A 16,704-nucleotide genomic window follows, 5' to 3' on the forward strand; every position below is an offset into this window, starting at 1 on the left:
CGCCCCCGGGACGGGCCACCCGGGTTGGCGGGGGAGTGGGGGGAGGGGGCAGCCGAAAGCGCCCACCCCTCTGCGTGGCTTTCCCGCCGAGCGCCCCACGCGCTAGGTGGCAGCAGCGGGCGTGACGCGGGGCGCGGCCGCTGCGCGGTCCCTCTTGGCCTGGTTGGCTGGCGGGGCGGGGGCGGAGCGCGCACGGGCGCGGCGTTCGGGCTCCGGGCGTTCCGAGCTGCGGCAGAAGCAGGATGGCGGCGGCAGGCGATGCGCGCCGGGTGCTGGTGTATGGCGGCAGGGGCGCGCTGGGTTCCCGATGTGTGCAGGCGTTCCGGGCCCGCAACTGGGTAACTCCGCGGGCTGGGGGCAACCCCGCGGCCTGTGGGCGCTGGGGCTCGGCTTGGGGTGGGGGCCCGCGGGCGGGCGCGCTGCTGATTGGGGTGCCGGGGGACCTTCCGGTGCATCCTTGGAGAGCAGTTCGGAGGAAGCTGGGGGCTTCAGTGCACCCCCACTCGTGGGTGCTCGCAAGTGCGCGCACAAGTCTGCACGGCTATTGCTGCCTCGGAGTGCGTGCCCACGCCGGCCATAGGGGTCTTTGCTCTGCAGGGAGGGAGGTGGGGGCTGCCCCTCCGACTCCGCTGGGCCCGGGAATTCTGGCATGACTCTGGAAAGTATTCCAGGGAAGGAGGAAGAGGAGCGCAGGTGAGGAGCCGGGGGCAGCGGGGGAAAGGGGCGGGACTGAGAAGGAAGGATCTGGAAATTATACTGCCTGACCTCTGGCTACTAGTTCTGTTACCGTGAACTGATTGCTCAACTTGCGCAAATCTGTTTCCACGTCTCTAAAACGGGGATAAAGGTAGGATGTGCCCCCTTAGGGGAGTTGTGAGGATTAAATTAGATCGTTGGTGTCCTCGTGTGTAATTACCTGGCTCCAGGCAAAGGATGTTTAAATATTAGCTTTTGGTTATTTTACATATTGAAGGGGTTCAAAGAGGCGTCCCCAAGATGTGCCTCTTTGACATGTGAATTATTTTGATCCAAAGGCAATAGAGTCCCTGTGGGTTCAAGAGATACTTTTACCCCTCCCTTTAAAGATTTAAATTAGGGGCGTTGCCCATAATAAGAGTTATTACCAGAAATATTTTCTTTAGGAACTATCGGTAGGGCAGTACAAACTTATAATTACGGAACATCTGATTTTCTTACGGCCTTCAGATGACCTTCCTCCCCTATGACGCCCCGAGATGCCTTAACTCATCCTTAGCTCAGAAGGTCATATATATACTTCATTTAAAAACAATATTTTACTTACTTATTTTTAGAGGGAAGGGAAGGGAGGGAAGAAGAGGGAGAGGACCATCGATGTGTGAGAGAAACATTGATCGGTCGCCCCTCATTCGCAATCCACGCACATGCCCCGACAGGGAATCAAACCGGCTACCTTCCACTTTGCAGTACGACGCCCAGCCAACTGAGCCACTCCCATCAGGGCCATATATATATACTTCATTTTAACTTCCGGTCTCTGACCTCTCATGTATGTGGGGTTCTCATTTACGTATGTAATTAAACTGGGTTATTTCCTCTTGTTTATCTGTCTTGTGTTAATTCAATTACTAGACTAGCCGAAAGAACCTAGGAGGGTAGAGGAGTGTTTCCTCTCCTATTATTTATAAACGTATTGGTCTACGCCCTTGTTCCGTTAGCCTCCACTGGACCTGACATTGGCAGCCTCTTTGTTTTGTAGACTTTCAACTACTTTGCACAATCAGGTGTTCACTCCCTGAAGGCAGCCACAGGGAACCGAGCTGGTCCCGGGTCAGGAACCCTGACCCTGGCCTCCCAGCAGGGATCAGCACGTTCCCAGTGGAGACTCTCCCTGTGTCTTCCTTCCAGCTGCAGCTGTCCCCTGCTCAATGTCCATGTTGGAGCTCTGGGGCGTTTTCTGTAGGTTCAGTTAGCAGCAGGGCAGCCCGGGTGAGGGTGCCTTGGGACCCGAGAGAGGGGGTCCCAGTCTTTCTTCTGGCTCAGAATCTGGTATAGGAATTATGCTTCTAAGGGATTCCCAACACATCACCTGCTTCCTGCCTTATACCTGCTCTGGAACCTAGGAAGTCTGCAAAGATGGAAGGTGGTGACAGTTGTGACATGTAAGGAGTTCCAGCCAAGGCCCGGGCACTGCGTCCCTGAAACCCAGATCCCTTGCATACTCTTAATTTCTTTTACTCTGTGCAGTAATTTTAATCCAGGATTCCTGCAGGTAGCCGCATGTTACAGGTGCGAGGGCTATGCTTTCCCTGGGGTGGGGGTGCTTTGCTTTACCTTTGATTTGGTGGTGGAATCTGGTGACTGATGTACCTTTGACTCTGTCCCTACCCCCTTTATTCCTGGGAGCTCTGGGAGGGAAACTTTTCTTTGGCTCAGTGTCTGCCATGGCTGGTGGCAGAAGTGGTGAGTGTTCTTGAATGGGTGGTGCTGTGTTCCTTACAGCTTGTAGAGAGCTTCATCACGGGGGCCGTCCAACCGCAGGGCCCTGGAGCTTTCTGAGTAAAGAACCATATGTCACTTGCGTAGCCGCCTCTGTTTCCTTTAGTTCTCGCACTGACCCTCTTAATTGTTGACCTCCACGTCATGGATCAGGAGACTGCAGAACTGGAGTGTGAGAAACCCTCTCTCTGGCAGAGCCAGGATTCAAACCCTGTCCTGCCTGGTTTCCCGACCCCCAAGCCATCCCTCTGTGCTCTGGGTGGGGGGGTGGGGGGGATAGACATGCGAGACTCTAGTCCTCCGTGGGCCAAACCCAGCCTGCCGTCTGTTTCTGTACAACCCAAGAGCTAAGACTGGTTCCATGTTGTTAAATGGTTGAAAAGAAATCAGAAGTGGAATAATGCCTTGTGACACGTGAACATTGTCTGAAGTGCATATTTCGGCACGTGGAGTTTTATTGGAACATGGCCACGCTCCTTCGTTCACCTGTGGTCTGTGGCTGCTCTCCCGTTTTAACAGCAGAATTGCGCAGTTGTAGGGGAGACCGTGGGGCCAGCAAAGCCTAAAACATTTCCTTTCTGGCCCTTTATGGAAAAAGTTTGCGGACCCTGGTTAAAGGAATAACAACATATCATCTCTTGACCAAATCTGTTTTCTTCTCTGCTGCAGTGGGTGGCCAGCATCGACGTGGTGGAGAACGAAGAGGCCAGCGCCAGTGTCGTTGTTAAAATGACAGACTCGTTCCCCGAGCAGGCTGACCAGGTAGTTCAGAAGAAGCCCCCCCAAGCCTGTGGGAGGGGAACCCCGGGGAGAGCTATTCACGAGCGATGTGGTCTTCCTTTTTAGAAGTTCTTGTTTCTCTAATTGTGAAAGCCGAGTGGACCATTGAGGGAAATTGGGAGAAAGTGGGAAAAAATACAGTGAAGATAAATTTCCCATAATCTGTTTCTAGTTAGCTGACTCTTCACATTTTGGCCCATTTAAAAAAATCTTTCTTATAGATACTATATGTTATTAGCGTTACGTGTTGCGGTAATCTTGTATTTTATATTTTATGATCAGATTTTTAAAAACTTAAATAAAATTTAATTTTAGTACTTCTCCAGATCACTTAAAAAAAAACAAAAACCCTCTGTGTCAACATGTAATTTTTAATTTTGTGAATTGGTCACAGTTTTCTTAGTTTCCACATGTTGTACATTTAACTTGTTTTTTGCAGTTTTTTATTGTTACCGTTACCAGGAATACTGTGGCGAACATCTCTGTCTCCATCTCTGATTCTTTATTTAGGATTCATTCTAAAAAGCGGAGCTCCCTAGTTCAAAGCAAGAATACTAGCAAAACAGGTTATTTTGGATTATACTGTGCCACGCTTATCGTAATACAAGAAGTTGAACAAAATTCTATAAATCTATCAGTCCGCGGTTGCAGTACCCCTGTTGACCCCGAGATCGTGCCCCCCCACTCCCAGACGGCAGTACTGTGAACAGTTGGTGGATGGATGGATGGATGTCTTGGTGTCAGTAGCTGAGATGCTCAGTGCTTCCTTGGGGCTGCCTGAGGAGGTGACTTATGTGGTTCTGCGTCCAGCGGACCGGCCCACGTTCCCTAGGAAATGCCACCTTTGTGTGATGGTCCTTGTTTACACAGCACTCAGTGAGGCAGGCAGGCAGGCAGGCGGGAGAGCAGGGGGTGGCATGTTTATGGCCGAGGGGACACGAAGTGACACACCCAGCAAGGTAGCTAGTGGTTGACTCTCGAGAGGACTCCCTAACAAGAGACTTGTTAACAACTTACTCACAATGGTCATGAGTCCAGGGTCTGTTTTTCATTTAGCTGTGCTCTCCCTGGGGACCTGAACGCGGTGACAGGTCTGATGTTCTGTGGTCCTCAGCTAGCTTTTTATAACATTTTAAAGAATTTAAAAAGTGGTGCATGTATGCTGTAGGAAATATAGTACGGTCACAAGAAGGGGCAATCGTGTCTGGTCCCACTAGGCAGTTGAAGTGTTGTGAGATTTCCTTGCAATCCATTTCTCCAAACATGCATGTATATAAATTTAAAAATTAAAAGAAAAAATAACCCCAAATGGTGAGCATTCTGTCCCGCTCACTTCCTCTTTTCTAAAGCATCCGTTTGACATGGCTTAGACTGTGAAAAGCCAGCTACCTTATTCCAGAAGGTGGGTTTTTGTTCTTTTCATAATACGGCCCTCGTGTTTTCTATGCTGGGGGACTCGATGTGCGTAAGAGTCAAACCCGACCTGGCTTCGTTCTGTGGCTGGCACTGCTCTGAGAGCTTTAGTCGCATTAACTTGCCCAGAACAACGTTTCTAATTTATCTCCCTTTTAGAAACGGGGTGTCGGAGGCACACAAAGGCCCTGGCATGTGCTCAAGGTCGAACGCGTGGTGGACGGCACAGCCAGGCAGTGGGGGGTGGACATCTGCTCTCCTAACCGCGTGCTAAGCTGCCTCGTGCACAACAGCTGCCTGTGAATAAAGTCACAAAAGCTAAAATGAAACGCACGGGGAGCCCTGGGCCCCGAGAGCGGCAGGGCTGGTTCCCTGCGGTCGGTGTCTCTTCTGCTCTTGTTAGCTGCAGGTGCTGATGTCTGTGTGCTTTTCTGACTGTGAAGTTGTCCCTTTCTGAGACTTGACTATACAAATGCCTGCCTCCTGCCCCACCCCCGGTTAAGAATTTCTGAACAACAGCGGGCCAGCCAGTGTTTGTTTTTAAGGCTCTAGAAGAGGAAATTGAACCCTAATACATGTAAAATTGGCCCCCTGGGCAGGAAATTCACTAGTGGCAGGGAACAGATGCAGAAGTGAGGAAGGCGTGGAATCTATGGAAAACTGTTGGGCAGAAGGCAAAATTTAAGGGGGAGGAATTTTAAAATGCATCAGTGTAAGAAAAAAACAAAACAAAACATGTCCCAACAGGTGCGTTGCTGCTGCGGGCACCATGCTTTCTCCTGGAAAGTGGAATGTGCTGATGTCTGCGGTGCCGATCCAACTTCTGGCGGCTGGGGCTGAGCTGCTGGCTTAAGAATGAAGGGAGGGACCAGCCAGGGAGCCAGGGTAACAGGAGCAAGGTCACCAGGAGATAAGGCAGAGTTAGGGGAGATGCTCCTGAATAGAGACCAAGGGAGCTTGAGGAATCTCTGAAAAGGGAAGAGTTAGGGTGTAGGGAGAGGAAAGATTGGTTTCCATTGCCAAAGCATGCTCTTTTTAAAAAAAAAAAAGAGGAAGGGAGGGAGAAAGAGAGGAAGAGAAACATCAAAGTGTGGCTGCCTCTCATGTGCCCCCAACTGGGGACCTGGCCCGCAACCCAGGCGTGTGCCCTGACTGGGAGTTGAACTGGTGACCCTTTGGTTTGCAGGCCGGTGCTCAGTCCACTGAACCGCACCAGCCGGGGCACATTCTTTTTTTTTTTTTTAAAAGAGTAATCAGAGGCCTCAGACATTGCCCGGGAAAGAGGGCAGGACGAAGGGTTGCTGCTGAGACAGATACAGCGTCTTGGGATAAGTCTTCAGAAACTTGATGTAAGGAAGCAATTGGGAGGCGTCATCTCAGCCTTTCCAGGGAAACGGGGAAAAGGGGTTGTGGTCTGTGGCCAGAATTGCCTCTCGCCAGACTTCTGTTTAAATATTTTCAACACTTTAAAAATTTCAGTCAAGCAAATAGGTAAATAAAAATCATTCCTCATATACTCAGAATTGACCAACATTTGCCATTGACTGTATTTTTTTTTCTTTAAAAAATAATTTCTCTTTGGCATTTTCTTTTATAGAGTTCCAATTAAAGGGATTTTTAAATATATATCGTCGGCAGCCGTCCGTCTCGAGAGACGATGGTGTAGCTTCTTAAGAGTCTATCTGCACCGCCGAGAATGGCTGTGCAGTCCGACTCGGGAGTGACACGGTATCTGTCTCCTCCCGTGTTGAATCGACATCTTGGGGAAGAGTAGTAGCATTATCTCAGATTATCCATCTGTGATTTGCCAAGGAAAGTCTGGGAAGATATATGCTATGTTAGCTGTAGGCATTGAAACTCTAGGTGACTTTTTAAACCTTTTTCTACTTTACTTTTTATATTAATTGTCCTTCCAAGGATGCTTACAGCCTCACCCTTTCGAATGTTCAAAAGACGATTCTAGATTGCGTTATAAAAATCACATAGAAATGTAGGTGAGCCTCACTATCCAAAATGGTTATCGTAGATTGGTCCTATCTCAATTTTTCCAAGTGTTCGTTGCCAAGGACTGTTGGTTGTCTTAAAAGAAAGTGGAAAATAAACTGAAATTATCTGTAAAGACGTCAGTCTGTTTAGGCTTACCCAGCGATTTATGCATCTTTTTGTCCTTTTTTGTTTAAGGTGACTGCTGAGGTCGGAAAACTCTTGGGTGAAGAGAAGGTGGATGCAATCCTTTGTGTGGCTGGAGGATGGGCTGGGGGCAATGCCAAGTCCAAGTGTGAGTCCCTTTCTGAGTTAATCATTCATTCCGCTCTGCTCTTTGTCCGGCAGGCAGGGATGGACCTGTAACGTGTGCCGGGCCAGACATTTTCCTGTGTGTCTCCCAGCTTTTACAGTAGCTCTGTGAGGTAGAAATGAACACCCCCTTTTACAGATGGAGAAAACACTCCCCATAAAGGGAATTAGGGGCGGGGGATATTGAGTTTGAAGTTTAGAGGCAGAATGAAATCAGCATTATTTCCGCCCCCATCTTACAGGGTTTGTTACTGGGACTTGGGGGATGTGTATGAAATTGAGAGATCGTTCTGCAGGTCAGGATTCAATATTGAGTTTTTATTAATGCTGGGTACCTTGTCCAAGTTTTCATTTTGAACATTTCCAAACACACAGAAAAGCCGAAGGAAGAGTTCAGCTAACACGCGTCACCTCCGTCTGTAACAGACGCAGTGACCGCTAACAGCTGCTGTGCCTGTGTGCTCTGGCTTTCTTGCACGTGTGTGCTCTGTGTATTTTTTAACCATTTGCAAGTAAGTTGACACCGACCGATCTCAGCAGGCATCCCAAGGGATAAGCTCATTTTCCTACATTATCAAAGTACCATTATCAAATCAAAACTAACAAATTCTGTAAGATTAATAATGCCCAACTGATTGAAATTCCCCAATCTAAGTCCATGTCTTTTATAGGAGTTTTTTTTTTTCTCCCCTTACACATGATTCCAGTCACGGTTTGTGCCTCATTTTGTTGTTCTTAGTCTTAAGCCACAATTTGTTTTTCCTCTGAGAGACTTGGTGAGTCTGGGCAGTTTTCATATAGAATGTCCTACATATGATGTGTCTCCCTGTTCCTTTAAGGTATAATTTACCGTGTCCCGCTGTCCCTAGTGTTTTCCTGTGCCCTAGAATTTAGGTCCAGGGACTTGCCTAGATTCAGGTTAAATGTTTTGGAGGGGAGACTTCTTCCTGAGTAATGTGCGCTTCATGCTGATCATAGCAGGACTCTGACCACGTCAGGCGGCCCTCCCTACCTAGATGTGGTGCTCAGCTGAGGCTTCCATTGGGAAGGGGCATTTTTCTGTCTGCAATTAGCAAGTGATGCTGGGGAAGGTACTTTTTGGCTTTGTTTGTGAATATCTCCTTCCCCAGCACCGTGAGAGTCCCAAATTTCCAAAACCTAAGGGTTTTAAGCATCCATTAATAACCCTGGCCTGCATCAGTTATTCCAGTGGGGGTTGGAAAATGGTAGTTTTTTAATTCTGTCATTTCTTCTACATTTACTAGTCAAAGCCATTGAAAAGGGAATTGATTTTCTGTGAACCACTCTTGAACGTGAAAGCAGTATTTTGTGGGGTGATCAGGTTGGCAAAACACCCTGATGGCCTAGCCTTTTGTGTATTTTGAGAATAAGGTGTGATCAGTGGGGGGGGGGGGGTCCATCAATTTTTTTTCTAGTCCTTTTTAGCAGGGAAACGCATTGCTTTGCTTATCACTGAGTGAAGCCCCTCCTGGTAGGTGAGGAGGGCTTTCTTTCTGGATCTGGGTACAGTGTCATTGGGTTCTTTGTGCCTTGTAAGGGGGGGAGGGGCAGCCGTCCAGCTGCCAAAGTTACAGGTGTTACCACGTTTCTTCTTTCATTTTTAGCGGGGCCAGAGAATTTAAAAAAGTGAAATGGCTGTCCTTTCGGCTTTCTTTTAAAGGGTCTTTAAAGCCGGCATTAAACTTCCAGCTGTAAAAAACGGAGCTCTGTAAAAGCTCTCTTTGCGGCCATGTGGTCGTGGTCCCTCAGCTTTTATCAAGGGTAAAACCTGACATAGACATACACGTTCTTATTACAAATCTAATGCCCTTCATAAAGTAGAACAAACTCTGAATTAAAGCCAGTCCCCAGATATCTGTTAACAGTCCTCATTTATTGGCTGAAATGTTACCAGTGTATAGTGAGGAAGCTGCGATTCCAGCGATCAGGCGGCCTGGATTCGAAGCTGCATCTCTGACCACAAAGCCCTGTGCCTTGTTGTGACCTTGTAGTCGTGGTCGGGGGCCGGGGGCCGGGGGACGGCCGGTGCTCCGGTGAATGTCAGCGCCACGAGTTGAACTTACCGTTCAGTGTCTTCCCTGCACGTGCTGAGCCGATCTGTTGTGTTTTCACTCAGCTCTCTTTAAAAACTGTGACCTGATGTGGAAGCAGAGCATGTGGACGTCGACCATCTCCAGCCACTTGGCTGCCAAGCACCTCAAGGAAGGAGGCCTCCTGACCTTGGCCGGGGCCAAGGCCGCCCTGGACGGGACTCCCGGTAAGCCTTCATTGTCCCGTCTATGACGTGGGAGTGCTCATACTGGGGCTGCCGGGCGCTTCCATGAGACGAGGAGCGTCTTCACCCTGTGATGTGCTTTGTGGAGGCGGACTTTGCTTCCTTTAGGCCTGAACCTTCTTAGGAGATCGACTCCTGACCTTCTGTTTGCATCATCCTTCTGCTAAGGAATGCTGAAATCTGGCACTCCTCCCTCCGTCTGGTTAGTTTATCCATGACCCACTCAGGGAGTGACTGGTGTTGTGTAGATAAGAATTATTTAGTAAACGTGTATTTCCATCATCGCACCATGTTCACGTGTCCTGGAGAAGCAGCTTAGCAGCAGTTATAGACATGAGAGAGGCTGGGGGTGGAGTCTTTTTTTTTTCTTTCTTTTTTTTTTATTTTTTATTTTATTTATCTGTTTTTAGAGAGAGGGGAAAGGAGAAGGAGAGGGAGAGAAACATCACTGTGCGGTTGCCTCTCATGTGCCCCCAACTGGGGACCTGACGTGCAACCTAGTCATGTGCCCTGACTGGGAATTGAACCAGTGACACTTGGTTCACAGGCCGACGCTCAATCCACTGAGCCACAGCAGCCAGGTTGGGGGTGGATTCTTCATCCTAGCTGAGCGGCCTCGAATGACCTCTGTACCTATTTGACCGAATTTCTGCTGTACAGTTAGTTTCTTTCATTTTAACTAGTCATTTCATTTCACATGTATTCTCACTTAATCCCAGGGTTGATGCCATTGTTAATCCTTTTCAATTGATGGGTAAGGAAACTAAAACTTAAAGTGGTCAGCTCACTTGTCTGGGTTCATGCCATCAGTACGTTGTGATCTCCCTCAGAACCAGAACCCTGATCATTTCTAAATTATGTGCTTTTCCACTGTATCATGTAGATCCAGGTTTCCTTTGCATTTTTTTACTCTCCGTGTTAGTTTCCTAGGGCTGCCCATAACAAAGGACCCCTGGGTGGCTTAAGCAGCAGAAATGGGTCTCATAATTCTAGAGGCTGGATGTTCAAGGTCAAGGTGTCAGCAGGCCTGATGTCTTGATTCTTCTGGCGCCTCTGTTCTTGGCTTGCCGATGGCTGCCTTCTCCTGTGTCCTTACACAGCCTTCCCTCTGGGCCTGTCTGTGTCCCAGTCCTGCTCCCTTAATGACACCAGTCATGCTGCATTAGGACCCACGCTGATAACCTCATGTTAACCTAATTACCTCTTTAAAGACCCCCATCTCTAAATACAGGCATATTCTGAGGTACGGGGTGTTGGGACTTCAACATATGAATTTGGGGGGTAGGGACACAATTCAGTCCATAATACTCGCTTTCAGATGGGGTGAGAGGTTATAGCACAAAGACAGGAGGAGTCCATCTCCACGACCTAAGGTCAACTCTTCTTTAGTAAAAGGTGGGGGGTTGTTTTTGGCCTCTGGCACGCTGGAGACTTTGAGCACCTTTTCCAGTTTCCGTGTAACTCCTTGAACTGTGAGGCTCTTACTAATCAACAGTCCCTTGCCTCTCATTTTCTTACTATGTTTCTCAGAGCACATGATCCTACAAGTCCATGGCCATTGCAGTCATTGAAGCTGTGTGAATGTCAGATGTTCGTTTGGTTGCGTTCTGATTTTTATTCAAAGTTCCAGAGAGCGGAGGCACTAGAAAGGAAATAGAGAAATGAATAAATAGCTTGACATTTAACAAAAAACAAAGACCTAGGACTGAAAGACTTAATTTTTCAGGACAAAACAGATTTCTGCTTTCCTTTGGTTTGTACATATCTTTCTTTGTTTATGGTTTTGGATACTGGTTAAAGCTGCAGTCTCTGGGACTACACAGGTTGGGTTTCTATTGTGATTTTGCCACTTCCTGTGTGGTATTTGGCAAGTTGCTTAAACTCTCTGAGCCTCAGTTTTGTCATATGTGAAATGGGGATAAATAATAAAATCCTTTATATGGTGGTTGTGACTTGCAAACATTTTAATGGATGTAAGTGGTTTAGAAAGGTACGACCGAGTGAATTATAGATGTGAACCAGTATTTTTACTTACTCCACGCTTACTTTTGCCCGGCTACTCTTGCTTCAGATGTTACTAAACTGTTGTTCATCTTTAAATTCTTAGTTAGATATTGTTAAACTTCCTGATGTCATGGAATCTTTGACTTTGATTCAGACCCCAGAAGAATCTGGGAAAATCTATGAATAATTTAAAAGTAAATAATGAAGAGGCTTAGTAGCCTTTCAAGCCCAAGAAAAGTTGTTCAAAAATTGGAAGATTTTTTTTTTATTTGGAAAGATAGTGAGAAAACCCCTCACCTTCTTATTTCCAAGGTTGTGTTTGTAGATTGTCTCATGGAGGATAAGCTGTATTAAACTGGTAGTGATCCCTTTTGTTTTGCTGTGTTTGGAAATCAGTCTTGAGGAACTACCTTGATCATTTTATAATTGGGAAGAAAATCTATCTTCTTAGGAAATACAGTGATACCTCAGCTAACGAAGATAATTTGTTCTGGAATCACATTCGTTAGCCGAAATCTTCATTAGCCAAAATGTGATTTCCCGTAGGTTTCTATAGAAAATCACTTACTTCGTTCTGGATGCTGCCCACTCTTCAGAGATAAGTTTTATAAAATAGTAAAAAGCACACTATACAAGGGCAAACACTCACCAAAGGCTGAGATGAAGGAGAAAGGAAAGTTGAATGAAAAACTGACGATCTTTACAGAATTACAGAACCTCGCTTGTCCTCAAATCCAAATGTAAACAGCCCAGCTGGGTTCGTGGGGCTCCCCTGTGTGTGTGGTCAGCACACTTCTTTGTCTGTCACACCCCTAAGATGGAAAAGGTAAGCTCCTGGAATGGCCCAGCCATTCATGTTTGCTGCTTTATGTATGTCAGCGCACGCAGCCACTAAGGATTCGTTAGCCGGGTCCGAAAACAGAGAAAAAATTCTTCGTTAGCCAAAAAATTGGTGAGCAGGATCACTTGTTAGCTGAGGTATTCCTGTACTTTTAACAGAAATTTCTTGCAAAGGATCTCCTTGCCTGCCCTGGGTTGAATTCTCTAGAATTAAGCCCTTAGGGTTGCTGGTTGCGTCTTCGTCGGATCCCCGCATGCGTGCTGTGCGGATCAAATGGTGAGTGAGCCCGGCAGCTTGTTGGGGACGGGGCTGGGTGAATGGGACTCATGTGCTGGTGCCTGTTCACCCTGCAGAGTTTGCTCATTTCTCCGCCACCATTGGCCCCCTGCCCCTGATTAAACAGAGAAGCCGGGGATGGTGCAATGCTCCTCTTGTGCTTCTAAGTCACTGTGTGCGACCTTGACCCGCCTTTGCCGTCCAGGGCGGCAGCGGAGGCAGACTAGGGATTGGTTCCGTGACTGGGCTGTGACCCCCACCTCTCTCTGGGCCTCTGATGCCTGATCAGCTGTTGGAAGGACATGCGTGCTGGGTGTTTCCAGAGAGGCTGCTGACTTCCAGAAGGGGCTTCAGGAAGGAGGAGAGGTGCTTACAACAACGAGCTGTTCTCTGTTGCTGTGGTCACGGCGGTTCGTGAGCATCTGCCACTGGGTGCTGCGAGGACGCTAGGAAGGAGAGACCCTGTGGCTGCCAGCTGTGTGCAGAGCAGACGGACACCTGTCCTGGTGAAAGGCACGCCTTGCTTCAGGCAGCAAACGTTCACTCATGAGCAGGAGCAGAGGATGACCAGGAGGCAGCATTGTGTACACATGTCAGGACTGCTCTTTGCCCAGGGAGTTGGAGTCCAGGACGCATTACGTCTGTGAATGTGATGGGAAACATTCATTGAGTGCCTGCCCTGTGCTGAGCCTGGGCCGAAGTACTTCATCCCCATTTTACAGATGGGGTGACTGAGGTTTAGAAGAGAGATAACTTGCTCAGGATTTCTTTGGTGGTTCAGTGGAAGAGCTGGGATTTGAACCTGTGCATCTTGACTCCAAAAGACTGCTCAATTTTGCTCCCAAGCAGTTAATGATCCGGGGGCTCAGAACCCAGTTCTTGCCTGGCCTTCTGCTTCTGGGTTGGCCTCTGTGCAAGTGTGTGTGTGAGTTTGGGCATCTGATTCACCCTGTCTGAGCCTTGGTTCCCTCAACAATATAAATAAAAATGGATCCTTCGTGGCTTTTGCAATAAAGGTTAAGTGTGAGGCGATAGTAGGTGCACTTGACATGTTACGTCCCTTCCACTCTCTCCATGAATGTCCATCCTTCTCTTCTTCCCGGCCTCCCCTGGACCCTGGCGTGGTGGTCTTCAGACACACCAGTCGTGGCCAGTGGTCACTGAACGGTTTTCTCCCCTTTTCCCAGGGATGGTCGGCTACGGCATGGCCAAGGGCGCCGTCCATCAGCTCTGCCAGAGCCTCGCGGGAAAGAACAGCGGCATGCCGCCCGGGTCTGCGGCCATCGCCGTGCTGCCGTAAGTGCTGCCCGTCTGCCTGCACCCGCTCTCCCCTGGGGACTCGGCTGTGCCCTAAGTTCTCCAGGCCCCGCATAGCCTTCTGCAGGTGCTGGGTGAGCCTCGGCAGGCCAGCGCGGTGGACCAGCTGTGGATGGGGCTGTCTGTCTTCCTCCCTCCTAAGTAAAGATAGTGCACACATTTTCCTCTCATATTTGCCGTTCTGTCTTTCCTGCCACTGTAAGGTCACGGTGGCAGGGAGACTGTGTGTAGTCCTTGTGTGGGGATGGTGGCGGGGAGTCTGGGGGAGACTGTGGGCCGCTGTGGGAGATGGCCTCTTTGGCACCAGGACGAGGGTCCCCTCAGCTGAACCAGGTGAGGCAGCAGCTTGGGGGCAGAGACCCCTCTGGCTCGTCACTCGCCTGTCATCCTGCGAGGAAGCTGTCGGGACTGCTCGGGGCTGGACGGTCCGGCTCCCTTCACCTGTGCGCTGGGCCCGCGGCTGTGCTGAACACGTCCCAAGGCCTGAACGTTTTGGGAAAGGCAGACGTAGCTGAATTCTGCATTCTCACCGAAAACCCTGAGATTTGATGGAAAATAGCCGCAAAACGAAGGCGGGGCCATCTTTTTCCCCACAGTTGAAGGCCTGTTATTCTTACACTTCAAAAATCCCCGGAAATGAGTGCCACGTGTCGGGGTGAATGAAGACTTTAAGCGGCAAAGCCGTTTCCTTCATTAAAGATTGCATTCTTTTTATTTACTTATTTTTAGAGAGAGGAGAAGGGAGGGAGAAAGAGAGGGAAACATCGCTGTGTGGCTGCCTCTCATGCACCCCCAACCAGGGACCTGGCCACAACCCAGGCCTGTGCCCTGACTGGGAATCGAACCGGCGACCCTTTGGTTTGCGGGCCGGCGCTCAATCCACTGAGCCACGGCAGCGGGGGCGCGTTTTTTTTAAAGGAAGTAAGATGTGGCTTTTCCCTCTGTTGCTGTCTGCCTCCCGGTGAGTCACCAGGCGCCTCTCTGAGCGCCGCTGGCCTGCGGCGGCTCCCTGGCCTCTCTCGGTTGTCGTGTGGGATTGCTCCGCGGAAGGTGCCGCTGCCCGTGGTGCCAGAGGCTCACGGAGCGTTTCCCCGGCCGCCCCGGCTGGGCGGCTGTTGCGACAACGGAGGCGCCGTGACCAGCTTCTCTCCGTCCTGCAGGGTCACCCTGGACACCCCGATGAACAGGAAGTCGATGCCCGAGGCCGACTTCAGCTCCTGGACTCCCTTGGAGTTCCTCGTCGAGTGAGTATCACCGTCACGGCGTCAGTGGCCACGCAGCGCCCAGCCCCCCTTCCCGGCCCCCGATGGGCTAGAGGACGTGCCCGTGTTCTCCTGGCTCATCAACGCGGTGGTCTCAGGCGCTCACCGGCCTCTGCGTGTACCTGTCCCCCTGCGTGACTCTCCCAGCGCGGGGCGTCGGCGGGCCGATAGAGCCATGCCCCATCCCTGCCCGGCCCCCTGAGGCGGGGTCGTGACGTGGGACAGTACGCGAGGGAGTTTCAGCAGAGCTTTGCTTCTCGAGCCCTTTGGCTGCTCCTGAGAGCCTTGGCAGTTCACCGTTCGTCCTGGTGCAGAAGCTACAGACAGGCACGGAGAATGTTTCAGGAACTCCTGAGTGCTTCCCAATTAAAGAGAGTCCGCAGTCCCAGCTAGGGGGTTGTCAAAGGGATGGTCTGCTAACCCCCAAAGGAAACGTTCTAAAATTTCCAGCTGCTTGTTCAACCTCGCGAATTTCTCGTGCCTTTTCTTATTCCTGTCCTCTTGGAGACGGTCTTGGACCCCTTCAAGTAGGCTTAGTTGACCCTCCCCACACAGAGCTAGTTATTAAATGCCTCTGTTCTAGCTTTTAATGTATTTTAGTGTAATAGTCTTGTTTTTTGTATTTTATTTCCCATTGTTTGACACAGCTGTCAGTGTTCCATTTAAAAATAAAAGGGGGGGGGTGGGCAATGAGTTTCTTCTTTCTTTCAAATATCCGGGTAGGTAATATAGCAAAGTCGGAAGTATTTTGCACATATCTGTCTCTTAGAATGAACTAATTAAAGTTTTAAAAATTATTTAAGCTCATACCACTATGTTATAAAGTATTCCAACAATGCAGAAAACTACAAATATGGAAGTTTAAAATCTCGCCAGATTCTGCCCCTCAGAAATTGGGAGTCAAGTACTGAGATCCCTGGGCCCTGGCTCCCTGTCCATGACGACATGGTGGCTTTTTCCCAGTGGCTCCATCTTCCCAAGCCGTGGATAGGACCACAAGCAGGTACCAGGTTTTTGCTTCTTTAAAATATAAAGCTTTGCTTGTTTGTTCTAGAACCTTCCATGACTGGATCACACAGAAAAACCGACCAAGCTCTGGAAGCCTGATCCAGGTGATAACGACGGAGGGGAGGACGGAACTTACCCCGGCGTATTTTTAACCTTCGTGCCAGGGCCTGCAGGGGGTCAGCCAGGGAAGTCCGTGTATCTCAGTGTCGCTGCGTCTGTCCCTGTGTTTTCGGTGATCCTGATTGTGGTCTGAGATCCTGAGACCTATTTTCCTCTCACCTAATGTGCATTTGCTTTCCTAAGTGTAAAACGTTCATGTGAAATAAAATCTTGCGGGGGGGAGGCCCACAGATAGCACCACCATCCATCCGTGTTGACCCCCTACGTTTGGAGGTCTCCCAACAGCCCTTCTGTTCGGCGTCGTGTGGAATTGCTTTTGAGACTGTTTATGTGTTGCTGAGTGCCTGGCGGGTTCAGAGATTCGTTGGCATCGGGGACATTTGAATTATGTTTCTCTCATCGACATAGTCTTCGTGGCCTCTAATTAAACTGCCTTAAACTCCTCTGTGGCGTATGCAGAATCCCGTGCCCTCTGTCAAAGTGTCTTTTTTTCTGTGCAGTTGCCCCACGTGCGAGAGAACGGCTCGTTGTTATTTGGAGTTTATCTTCCTAATAAATGCACTTCCCAGATCGTGTTGTCTTCTGTGATCAAAGCGCATCTTATGCACAGTTCC

General features: G+C 49.2%; 1 protein-coding gene across 1 annotated transcript; it reads left to right on the forward strand.

The window, feature by feature from the left end:
- The first annotated feature begins 239 nt into the window (after positions 1-239).
- QDPR (quinoid dihydropteridine reductase) lies at positions 240-16,141 on the forward strand. Its single transcript, XM_090267042.1, has 7 exons — positions 240-338; positions 3,148-3,240; positions 6,853-6,949; positions 9,104-9,244; positions 13,571-13,679; positions 14,861-14,944; positions 16,017-16,141. The coding sequence occupies exons 1-7, from the start codon at positions 243-245 to the stop codon at positions 16,120-16,122; spliced, it is 726 nt and encodes a 241-aa protein (XP_090123168.1). The 5' UTR covers positions 240-242; the 3' UTR covers positions 16,123-16,141.
- The last annotated feature ends 563 nt before the right edge of the window (positions 16,142-16,704 follow it).

The sequence above is a fragment of the Furipterus horrens genome, unplaced genomic scaffold (genome assembly GCF_987537825.1).
Source record: "Furipterus horrens unplaced genomic scaffold, mFurHor1.1.pri manual_scaffold_2, whole genome shotgun sequence".
In the NCBI taxonomy this organism is placed as follows: domain Eukaryota; kingdom Metazoa; phylum Chordata; class Mammalia; order Chiroptera; family Furipteridae; genus Furipterus; species Furipterus horrens.